Source organism: Conger conger, chromosome 5, assembly GCF_963514075.1.
Source record: "Conger conger chromosome 5, fConCon1.1, whole genome shotgun sequence".
NCBI classification, from domain to species: Eukaryota; Metazoa; Chordata; class Actinopteri; order Anguilliformes; family Congridae; genus Conger; species Conger conger.
Window position 1 is genome coordinate 66,579,291 of NC_083764.1, and position 12,500 is coordinate 66,591,790.

The window sequence follows — 12,500 nt, forward strand, 5'->3', positions numbered from 1 at the left end:
TACCAGCTCAACGTCTCCAACCAGCTGGGCCACGTCACTAAGCAGCTAACGCTCAACGTGACGGGTAAGGCTACTTCACCTAGCAGCTAACGCTCAGTGTGGTGGGTAAGGCTACCTCACCTAGCAGCTAACGCTCAGTGTGGTGGGTAAGGCTACTTCACCTAGCAGCTAACGCTCAGTGTGGTGGGTAAGGCTACTTCACCTAGCAGCTAATGCTCAGTGTGATGGGTAAGGCTACCTCACCTAGCAGCTAACGCTCAGTGTGATGGGTATGGCTACCTCACCTAGCAGCTAACGCTCAGTGTGGTGGGTAAGGCTACCTCACCTAGCAGCTAACGCTCAGTGTGGTGGGTAGGGCTACCTCACCTAGCGGCTAACGCTCAGTGTGACGGGTAAGGCTACCTCACCTAGCAGCTAACGCTCAACGTGACGGGTAAGACTACCTCACCTAGCGGCTAATGCTCAGTGCGGTGGGTATGGCTACCTCACTTAGCGGCTAACGCTCAGTGTGGTGGGTAAGGCTACCTCACCTAGCAGCTAACTCTCAGTGTGATGGGTAAGACTACGTCACTGAGCAGCTAACGCTCAGTGCGGTGGGTAGGGCTACCTAGGGAGGGATAGCAGGACACCATGGTTGCAAAGACCAAATGGATAATTGGCCATTCCAAATTGGGGTGTCAATTGGACATGATCAGTCCCACATCGGGCAGCAATACTCATGAAAAAATAAAAACATGCAGTCCAGCCTCTCTCACTGATTGGTGCCGTTCCCTTGTTCCCGCCCCCCAGCGCCCCCCCGCATCACCACGGTAACGGTGTCCCCGTCCGGGGAAGTGCAGGAGGGTCAGAACGTCTCCGTCTCCTGCCGCGCAGTCAGCTCCCCGCCAGCTCGCTTCGTCCTGACGAGAGAGGGCGGCGGCGAAGAGCGCGTCTCCCAGGACGGAACATTCTGGATCCCGCAGGTCAAGCTGCAGGACGCCGGCCTCTACCAGCTCAACGTCTCCAACCAGCTGGGCCACGTCACTAAGCAGCTAACGCTCAACGTGACGGGTAAGGCTACTTCACCTAGCAGCTAACGCTCAGTGTGGTGGGTAGGGCTACTTAACCTAGCAGCTAACGCTCAGTGTGGTGGGTAAGGCTACCTCACCTAGCAGCTAACGCTCAGTGTGATGGGTAAGGCTACCTCACCTAGCAGCTAACGCTCAGTGTGGTGGGTAGGGCTACTTCACCTAGCAGCTAACGCTCAGTGTGGTGGGTAAGGCTACCTCACCTAGCAGCTCACGCTCAGTGTGGTGGGTAAGGCTACCTCACCTAGCAGCTAACGCTCAGTGTGGTGGGTAAGGCTACCTCACCTAGCAGCTAACGCTCAGTGTGGTGGGTAAGGCTACTTCACCTAGCAGCTAACGCTCAGTGTGATGGGTAAGGCTACCTCACCTAGCAGCTAACGCTCAGTGTGATGGGTATGGCTACCTCACTTAGCGGCTAACGCTCAGTGTGGTGGGTAAGGCTACCTCACCTAGCAGCTAACGCTCAGTGTGATGGGTAAGGCTACCTCACCTAGCAGCTAACTCTCAGTGTGATGGGTAAGACTACGTCACTGAGCAGCTAACGCTCAGTGCGGTGGGTAAGGCTACCTCACCTAGCAGCTAACGCTCAGTGTGGTGGGTAGGGCTACCTAGGGAGGGATAGCAGGACACCATGGCTGCAAAGACCAAATGGATAATTGGCCATTCCAAATTGGGGTGTCAATTGGACATGATCAGTCCCACATCGGGCAGCAATACTCATGAAAAAATAAAAACATGCAGTCCAGCCTCTCTCACTGATTGGTGTCGTTCCCTTGTTCCCGCCCCCCAGCGCCCCCCCGCATCACCACGGTAACGGTGTCCCCGTCCGGGGAAGTGCAGGAGGGTCAGAACGTCTCCGTCTCCTGCCGCGCAGTCAGCTCCCCGCCAGCTCGCTTCGTCCTGACGAGAGAGGGCGGCGGGGAAGAGCGCGTCTCCCAGGACGGAACATTCTGGATCCCGCAGGTCAAGCTGCAGGACGCCGGCCTCTACCAGCTCAACGTCTCCAACCAGCTGGGCCACGTCACTAAGCAGCTAACGCTCAACGTGACGGGTAAGGCTACTTCACCTAGCAGCTAACGCTCAGTGTGGTGGGTAAGGCTACCTCACCTAGCAGCTAACGCTCAGTGTGATGGGTAAGGCTACCTCACCTAGCAGCTAACGCTCAGTGTGGTGGGTAAGGCTACCTCACCTAGCAGCTAACGCTCAGTGTGGTGGGTAAGGCTACCTCACCTAGCAGCTAACGCTCAGTGTGGTGGGTAAGGCTACCTCACCTAGCAGCTAACGCTCAGTGTGATGGGTAAGGCTACCTCACCTAGCAGCTAACGCTCAGTGTGGTGGGTAAGGCTACTTCACCTAGCAGCTAACGCTCAGTGTGGTGGGTAAGGCTACCTCACTTAGCGGCTAACGCTCAGTGTGGTGGGTAAGGCTACTTCACCTAGCAGCTAACGCTCAGTGTGATGGGTAAGGCTACTTCACCTAGCAGCTAACGCTCAGTGTGGTGGGTAAGGCTACTTCACCTAGCAGCTAATGCTCAGTGTGATGGGTAAGGCTACCTCACCTAGCAGCTAACGCTCAGTGTGATGGGTATGGCTACCTCACCTAGCAGCTAACGCTCAGTGTGGTGGGTAAGGCTACCTCACCTAGCAGCTAACGCTCAGTGTGGTGGGTAGGGCTACCTCACCTAGCGGCTAACGCTCAGTGTGACGGGTAAGGCTACCTCACCTAGCAGCTAACGCTCAACGTGACGGGTAAGACTACCTCACCTAGCGGCTAACGCTCAATGCGGTGGGTAGGGCTACCTAGGGAGGGATAGCAGGACACCATGGCTGCAAAGACCAAATGGATAATTGGCCATTCCAAATTGGGGTGTCAATTGGACATGATCAGTCCCACATCGGGCAGCAATACTCATGAAAAAATAAAAACATGCAGTCCAGCCTCTCTCACTGATTGGTGCCGTTCCCTTGTTCCCGCCCCCCAGCGCCCCCCCGCATCACCACGGTAACGGTGTCCCCGTCCGGGGAAGTGCAGGAGGGTCAGAACGTCTCCGTCTCCTGCCGCGCAGTCAGCTCCCCGCCAGCTCGCTTCGTCCTGACGAGAGAGGGCGGCGGCGAAGAGCGCGTCTCCCAGGACGGAACATTCTGGATCCCGCAGGTCAAGCTGCAGGACGCCGGCCTCTACCAGCTCAACGTCTCCAACCAGCTGGGCCACGTCACTAAGCAGCTAACGCTCAACGTGACGGGTAAGGCTACTTCACCTAGCAGCTAACGCTCAGTGTGGTGGGTAAGACTACCTCACCTAGCAGCTAACGCTCAGTGTGATGGGTAAGGCTACCTCACCTAGCAGCTAACGCTCAGTGTGGTGGGTAAGGCTACCTCACCTAGCAGCTAACGCTCAGTGTGACGGGTAAGGCTAATTCACCTAGCGGCTAACGCTCAGTGTGGTGGGTAGGGCTACCTCACCTAGCAGCTAACGCTCAGTGTGGTGGGTAGGGCTACCTCACCTAGCAGCTAACGCTCAGTGTGGTGGGTAAGGCTACCTCACTTAGCGGCTAACGCTCAGTGTGATGGGTAAAGCTACCTCACCTAGCAGCTAACGCTCAGTGTGACAGGTAAGGCTAATTCACCTAGCAGCTAACACTCAGTGTGATGGGTAAGGCTACCTCACCTAGCGGCTAACGCTCAGTGTGATGGGTAAGGCTACCTCACCTAGCAGCTAACGCTCAGTGTGATGGGTAAGGCTACCTCACCTAGCAGCTAACGCTCAGTGTGATGGGTAAGGCTACCTCACCTAGCGGCTAACGCTGTTGGGCGCATCACAAAAGAAGAATGCAACAGTTTGGTGATGTCAATGGGTCACAGGCTTGATAGTTATTGAAAGCGAGGGATATGTTACCAAATATTAAGTGTCATTTACTCTCATTTACTTAAATACTCTGTTCCAATACTTTTGCTCACCTAAAAATTGGGTGGTCTGATACCAAAGGCGCTATGTTCTAAGTAGTTTAACACATCTTGGTGTAAATACCAGGAAATAAAAGCTGAAAGTGTGAACTATAGTCTTGTATTCATCTTTTTATCTCAATCCCAAATGTATTCAGTGTATTGCAAAAACAAAGGAATTGGCCTTGCCGTTCCAATACTTTTGGAGGGGACCGTACATTATACACGTACGCATGTCATTTTGTGAGTATTGCATTCCTGTTTGGCTCCTTTAAAATGCTCTGCCGTTTTTTAAATATTACTAATTGCGTCATTCCTGTGACCCCCCCCCCCCTCCCTACAGGGCGGTACGAGGCCAGCACCCTCCTGATCAAGGTCCTGGTGCCTGCCATCGGCGGGGTAGCCATGGTAACCACCGGCGCCATGGTAACGATGCGGCACCTGAGGAAGATGAAGGCCTACGAGCTGACGAAGGACACGCTGTCCATGCTGTAGCCGTGTGGGGCCGTCCCTCAGGCAGCGCCTCCTGCAACAGCGCCACCGTGTGGCAGACTGGCAGTGCTGCAAGCCAGCGGGGGGGGGGGGGGGCATTCTGGTTCCACGCAGGCCAGGGCAGGTGAACCTGACCGTTCACAAGGACATGACGAGGAACTTCCTGTGAGTGGCAGTGGATTAAAATTGTCTGCTGAATGACCCTCTTCAAACATGAAGTTAAAAGACTTCATCTACTACTGAAACTCACAATGTTGGTCTGTCACACTGCAACAAAATGGCCACATTACATTAGGAACAGTCTGGGAATGTTTTGGGAATCAAATGTTGCATTTACATTTGTTCAATAATTGATTTTAAATCTCACCATCAGTCCTGGAGGGCCGCAGTGTCTGCAGGTTTAACTCCAGTCCTGGAGGGCCACAGTGTCTGCAGGTTTAACTCCAGTCCTGGAGGGCCGCAGTGTCTGCAGGTTTAACTCCAATCCTGGAGGGCCACAGTGTCTGCAGGTTTAACTCCAGTCCTGGAGGGCCAGTGTCTGCAGGTTTAACTCCAGTCCTGGAGGGCCGCAGTGTCTGCAGGTTTAACTCCAATCCTGGAGGGCCGCAGTGTCTGCAGGTTTAACTCCAGTCCTGGAGGGCCACAGTGTCTGCAGGTTTAACTCCAGTCCTGGAGGGCCGCAGTGTCTTCAGGTTTAACTCCAGTCCTGGAGGGCCACAGTGTCTGCAGGTTTAACTCCAGTCCTGGAGGGCCACAGTGTCTGCAGGTTTACCTCCAGTCCTGGAGGGCCGCAGGGTCTGCAGGTTTAACTCCAGTCCTGGAGGGCCGCAGTGTCTTCAGGTTTAACTCCAGTCCTGGAGGGCCACAGTGTCTTCAGGTTTAACTCCAGTCCTGGAGGGCCACAGTGTCTGCAGGTTTAACTCCAGTCCTGGAGGGCCGAAGTGTCTGCGGGTTTAACTCCAGTCCTGGAGGGCCACAGTGTCTGCGGGTTTAACTCCAGTCCTGGAGGGGGCGCTGTGTCTGCAGGTTTAACTCCAGTCCTGGAGGGCCGCAGTGTCTGCGGGTTTAACTCCAGTCCTGGAGGGCCACAGTGTCTGCAGGTTTAACTCCAGTCCTGGAGGGGGCGCTGTGTCTGCAGGTTTAACTCCAGTCCTGGAGGGCCACAGTGTCTGCAGGTTTAACTCCAGTCCTGGAGGGCCACAGTGTCTGCAGGTTTAACTCCAGTCCTGGAGGGCTGCTGTGTCTGCAGGTTTAACTCCAGTCCTGGAGGGGGCGCTGTGTCTGCAGGTTTAACTCCAGTCCTGGAGGGCCGCTGTGTCTGCAGGTTTAACTCCAGTCCTGGAGGGCTGCAGTGTCTGCAGGTTTAACTCCAGTCCTGGAGGGGGCGCTGTGTCTGCAGGTTTAACTCCAGTCCTGGAGGGCCGCTGTGTCTGCAGCGCATACTATGCAATATGATCAGTTACTCATGAGAAGAATGCACTGAGCCTATGAAGATTATATATATATTTTTTAATGAATCAAGAGTCCTCTTGAAAAGGGTTTAGAATAAATCTCAGTGAAACAGTGAGTCTCCTGTCAGCTGTACAGCTCCACAACTGAAAGGGGGGGTCAGTTGAAATTGTACTTACCTCTAGGGTCTTTCAGCGAACTTATCCCTGGTTATGGGTATGCACTTTGTTGTACGTCGCTCTGGATAAGAGCGTCTGCCAAATGCCAATAATGTAATGTAATGTAATGTCACCTATCTTGTGTGTGGCTCCTTTATTTGGGCATGGGAGTGTGGAGGGTATCAGATTTTAAAAATAATTTCATCAGGAAATATGACCAAAGAACACCTGCAGTATCAGCCCATCCAAAAAAATTTTTTTGGCAAATTTCTTACAGTGTAAATAATTGTACATATAGTATAAATGTGTGTTTGTGTGTGTATAGGTTTGTACAGTATAATGTGTTTTGTCTAAATAAACTTAAAATAAAGCCAGTGCTTTTTTGTCCAGTGTCCCTGAGGGCAGTAAGGCAGCCTTTTCAATAAAGAGCCTTTTCATTTGTGGTTTCACCAGACAACAGAGTATCACGCCTGTCTGTCAGTACACGCACACGCGCACACGCGCACACACAGACACACACAGACACACACGGACACACTTACACACACACACACGCACACGCACGCACTCACTCACGCCCGTCCTGTACATACCCCAAGGAGTCAATGTTTCCTTCCCCACACGCACGTAAACACATTTAAAAACCATATGAACCTCAGGGGAGGCATTCCACTGATACACCGATTACACACACACACACACACGCACGCCCACACACACTCCCTGATATATACACACACACACTCCCTAATACACTGATTACACACCTCCTCATTTCTAGTTTGGCTGGCTGTGTCCTTTCCACAGGGCGGCCGGCCATCCTCGCATTAGCATTAGCACAGCATTAGCACAGCATTATCATTAGTGCAGCATTAGCATTAGTGCAGCATTAGCATTAGTGCAGCATTAGCATTAGCACAGCATTATCATTAGTGCAGCATTAGCATTAGCACAGCATTATCATTAGCACAGCATTATCATTAGTGCAGCATTATCATTAGTGCAGCATTAGCACAGCATTATCATTAGTGCAGCATTAGCATTAGCACAGCATTAGAACAGCATTATCATTAGTGCAGCATTAGCATTAGCACAGTATCCATACCCAGTACCGCTACAGCCATTTATGTGGGGTGACATGGCTCAGGCAGTAAGAGCAGTTGTCTGGCAGTTGGAGGGTTGCCGGTTCGATCCCCTGCCCGGTCTGTGTCGAAGTGTCCCTGAGTAAGATACCTAACCCCCAAATGCTCCTGACGAGCTGGTCGGCATCTTGCATGGCAGCCAATCACTGTGGGTGTGTGGGTGTGTGGGTGTGTGGGTGAGAAGCATCAATTGTACAGCGCTTTGGATAAAGGCGCTATATAAATGCTGCCCTGTGGAACTGAACTCAAATCACCTCTCTAATCTGCACAGGAACAATAACAATAATCACATCCATGGCCTCAGCAATACTACTGAGTATAATAACACCATCAAGTTCAAATGAGTCCAGTCAGTCAGATTGTAACAATAACAGCAATGCTCCATGTGACTGTGGCTCTGACCTTTGACCTCTCACAGGAGAAGCGCTCTTCCTGTTGGGACACAGATCGGCATGAACCCTGAACCCTGCAACGATGTCCGAAACCTCTGCGTGCTGATGCTCCAGTTTGGAATGCAAGGTTTCGACAGATGGACGAAGGATGTTGCCAAGATAACTGTAAACAGGGCCATTTGTGCTGATTTGTACGAGTTTTACTAGCAAGCAGCTATGGACCAGGCTTCTCTCAGAACAATGTGTTTTTTGCTGTTCTCACATTCAGCTTCCCAAAGGTACAAAACTATTAATGCAAACGCATGCAAAACATCTTTTGCCATCGATCATATTTGAGTCATCTTGTGCAGTTCTCTTGGTAAGCCTGGTCTCTAAACCACTGTTGACATCATATACCACTGGGCTACTGACAAAACAAATGATTTAATGATCGGTGGGAACCCTGGTGTAAAATCTAGCCACGCCAGCTTGACCAGCTGGGTATAAGCTGCTCAACCTGCCCAAGCTGGTCATAAAGCTGGTCTAGCTGGGTATGAGTTGGTGAACCAGCTAGTGCTGGTAGCTTCTGAGCTGGTCAACCAGCTACCACCTTTGTCAAAATATAGCTTCAGCTGTTTTTTTTCAGCATTGTCTGCGGCTGTAAAACTCAACAGGTGATCTTTAGAACAGACTGGACATCAAGATAAGAGATCTTTTTGAAAAAGTTCCCCAACTTGCATAACCTTGCAAGAGGTTACACTTTGAAACAATTGCCTAGGAGTCGAACCCTAGTGCCTGTATTATTGTTACTCAGATGCATCTCAGTTTTCCACAAAACATTTGTACTGACCATCGTACCCCTCTCTGCAAACCGCCAGCCTGCTCGTTCTCGATGAGACTGCTTATAGCCTCAGTAGACTGGTTAACCAGTAGAAAGCAACTGCTGTTACGTGTAAGAATAAGGGGCAGACAGTCAAACTTCACACAATAGTCTGCAACAAAATGACTGCAGAAAACGGCTACTTTTAAATTCTACATCCTGTTTCCCTTTTTAAACAGTTGGCCTGTGTTTGTGTTCGACAGAGAGCTACAGAAAAAGTGCACGGAACGTTGATAACTATATCAGGGGCTTCTTCCTGCGTTAAGACAAAAGGCGTGCCAACACAAACACGCATTTAATTACACCAGTACTGAGAAAAGCCCACACTGGGAGCACATAAACTACTAATGCGCAGAACGTGCCAGAATCTGTGGAAGCATCTGCTTTTGGTGTTCACTGAAGCGGCTTTGAGCCACCTACGGTGGGACCAGCTCCCAGCTCCACATCTATGTTCTGAAACGCTCACACAAGCTACCAGCTTAACCAGCTCATACCCAGCTACACAAGCTACCAGCTTAACCAGCTCATACCCAGCTAGACCAGCTTAACTAGCTCATACCCAGCTAGACCAGCTTTATGACCAGCTCATACCCAGCTAGACCAGGTTCATGACCAGCTCATACCCAGCTAGACCAGGTTCATGACCAGCTCATACCCAGCTAGACCAGGTTCATGACCAGCTCATACCCAGCTAGACCAGGTTCATGACAGGCTCATGCCAAGCTAGACCAGTTTCATGACCAGCTTGGCCATGGTATTTGACCAGCTCATACCCAGCTAGACCAGCTTGATGACCAGGTCATTGAAGGTCAAATAAACGTGTCTTCATGCTGATGATTCCAGGCCGTGAGGCGGCTGCCACAGCACCAGGGCCTCAGATCGTATGACGGGGGTTAAACAGCACAGTTTGTCCCTGCGTTTGCACTCATATTTTTCCATCCCGCAGTGACGACTGGAAGGCAGCAGCGTGTAGAACTAACGTAACACACCTCGGCTACAGGTTGCCCGGCCACAAACTAGCTAGCGTAGTAACGTAGCTACAGACAGACTGCGTTAAAAGATGTACTGCATGCGTATCAGTGGTGGGGTGAGCCGAACCCGCGGGGGGACCCGCCGTTTGCAGGCGTTACAGGCGGGAGGGTGTGCCGGGCTCACAGGGGAGGAAGCAACAGTGTACTTTCCACAATTCTCTGGGACGCACGGTTTCCTGCGCCGAACTGGGTCAAACGAACAATTACTCAAAACCTGAAGATTATTACAGGATAACACAATGCTAACGAATGCTGCCAAACAATACAAAAAATATTATTGTTGTTACTGAAAATATAACAAACTTAGAAGCTTCCCCTGTGCACATATGAACCACCCGAACTTCAGCAACTCCACCCACTCCCCTGCATGAGCTCAGAGCGGTCCCATTTGGGCTGCTCTCACCCGCCTATTACCAGAACGCTGCACTGTACGCAAAACAAGCCTACATCCTCAGGCCTACATCCTCAGGCCAGCGCTGTGCACCTTAGTAAAATGAGACTCAGAAACGGACAGCAAAAAGGAACACCGTCTAAAGCTGAGAGCCACTCCGCATGCAGATTCTACAGTGCAGTAAGACGGGTCAAATAGAAGGAAATCACAGAATACCGTTTCTTTACAGAATTGTTAATCTACCGTCCAACACTCAGAACACCTCCCCTGGGCTCCACAGGGTTTGACTTTTGTATTTTTGTCGTTTTTGTCGTTGGTGACCCGGCTGAACCCAAAGCTCAAACACTTCATCACACTTTCTCTGACTCACACTTTTCCCGTGCCTGGGAAATTCTAAGAATAGAAAGCCACCTTGCCATCTTCTCAAAGACCTCCAGTGCAGGAAGCTTCCTTCCTCTAAGACTCCGGAGGCAGCACTTGGGGGCAGACAGTATCAACACAGGAAAGCACTTTTAAGGCTTTTAAGGGCATGTGAATTTATTTTTTCTGGAAGCTGAAAATGTATTAATGCACGTGGGACCTCTAGCGGTTACACATGAGAAGTACAGAAGCAATTAAAAAATAAAATCCTTGTACAATTACATTTTCTGTCTTCAGAGACTAAAAACATAAATATACTAGATAGTATTATTGAAACCATTGAAAAAGCATAAACACACACCAAGTCACATTGTACACATTTTCTCAGTACTGTACAGTACTGTGCAGAAGTCTTAGGCACCCTAGACTTTATTATATATATGTTTATTTTTTAGTGTGTGTTAGTATAAAATAACACATTTGAGATTTCCAAAAAGAATATTCATTTTCAAAAAAGAGACATTTTTGTATTTAATTTTAAAAAGTAACATGTACTGTACTGTAAGCAATGGACTACTTTTTACATCAGAAGCAAGGAGCCAACCAAAGTCTGCAGAAGAACTGTGGCAAGTTCTCCAACATGCTTGGAACAACCTCCCTGCTGATTGTCTTATAGAACTGCAGGACAGCGTTGGCTATCTCAGAGAAGTGATGCAGTTTTAACGTCGAAGGGTGGTCACAAAAAATATAGATTTGATTCAGTTTTTAACTATTCTGCCAAATTACTAAAATGTAATGTAAAATGTATAGTATGTTTATTTAGGACCTTTCATTGAATTATTTTTGAAAGAATATTATCTGTACAGAATGTTATACAGGTGCCTAAGACTTTTGCACAGTACTGTATATTCCAGGCACTTACGGCATATAAACATTTGCCAAAAGAATATCCCAAAATCCGACCTGAAAATCATGTGGACTTAAGGTGTAGGAGAGATAAGGGCATAGTAGAAAAAGCCTTGTTGTTTTCTTTGTATACACAGTACACAGTAACAGGCTAAACTTAAGACACCTTGTTCACATTTTACCACCTATAATTAATAGTGCATTCTGGGATATGAGTTCCCGAAAGGAAACCCCAAAGCTGGTGCACCTGCTGGCATAAACTCCCTACTAACCAACAACCCTGTTAATTCAACATAGCACCAATCACGTAATTAAGTACAGAAACACCAACACAAAAGGCTCGACTAAACCTGAGTTTGACCCACCCTACCCTCCATAAAGGCACCACAGAACCTCCTGAGCGTGATTTCAGATCCATTCCCCGTCGTTCCCAAACAAAATCCCAATCCCAAAGGAGAGCTGACCCAGCTGCAGGAGAGCGAGGGGGAGCACACTGCCCCCTGGTGGATGGGAGGGCAGGGAATTAACGGTCAGAAAGGACCGTATTCCGCTAGACTTCCACGGTCGGTTCGGCAGGATCCTGCAGGCTGGTTTCAGCTCTTGGACGGAATGAAGCCACATCTATTCCACACGCCCTGTGAGTCCAGCAGCTGCCACTCACCGGGGGGTCGGCTGAGATTCAGCCCGGGCGGCTGAGATTCAGCCCAGGCGTCTGAGATTCAGCCCAGGCGTCTGAGATTCAGCCCAGGCGGCTGAGATTCAGCCCAGGCGGCTGAGATTCAGCCCAGGTGTCTGCCTGCTGACAACAAACCACAGACTGACCACAGAGGACCCAGTGCCTGTTATGTCACCCACTGACTGTCCATGGGCTCCTGAAAAGCATTTTGATGCCCCAGGAAGAAGTTTACTGGAGTCTGCGCCTTAGGGAAGCTGATGCGAGTGAGAGTGAGAGACGTAATCTGTCCCTGATTCGCATTTGTACTACGGTACAGTTGTTACATTACATTAATGGCATTTGGCAGACGCTCTTATTCGGAGCGACGTACAGTTGATTAGCAGGAGACAATCCTCCCCTGGAGCAATGCAGGGTTAAGGGCCTTGCTCAAGGGCCCAACGGCTGTGCGGATCTTATTGTGGCTACACCAGGATTAGAACCACCGACCTTGTGTGTCCCAGTCATTTACCTTAACCACTTCGCTACAGGCCGCCCTACATTGTTGCACCATCGACTTTACACTGGAAGGGTCTGGAAATGAGCGTCGAAGAAGAAGTGTGGGTTTGGGTTTGAGTCAGAGGCAGGAGGAGCGGAGA

The 12,500-nt window shown here is 50.2% G+C and overlaps 1 protein-coding gene across 1 annotated transcript in view; it reads left to right on the forward strand.

The window, feature by feature from the left end:
* LOC133129002 (vascular cell adhesion protein 1-like) overlaps nucleotides 1–6,545 on the forward strand; it is an 11,492-nt gene extending 4,947 nt beyond the window's left edge. The window contains exons 6-12 of the mRNA XM_061242806.1: nucleotides 1–64; nucleotides 790–1,050; nucleotides 1,858–2,123; nucleotides 2,797–2,815; nucleotides 3,049–3,309; nucleotides 4,353–5,713; nucleotides 5,938–6,545. The exon at nucleotides 1–64 is cut by the window's left edge and continues 197 nt beyond it. Coding sequence (XP_061098790.1) covers nucleotides 1–64; nucleotides 790–1,050; nucleotides 1,858–2,123; nucleotides 2,797–2,815; nucleotides 3,049–3,309; nucleotides 4,353–4,504 — 1,023 coding nt within the window. The 3' untranslated portion in view covers nucleotides 4,505–5,713; nucleotides 5,938–6,545. The remainder of the gene's footprint in view (nucleotides 65–789; nucleotides 1,051–1,857; nucleotides 2,124–2,796; nucleotides 2,816–3,048; nucleotides 3,310–4,352; nucleotides 5,714–5,937) is intronic.
* The last annotated feature ends 5,955 nt before the right edge of the window (nucleotides 6,546–12,500 follow it).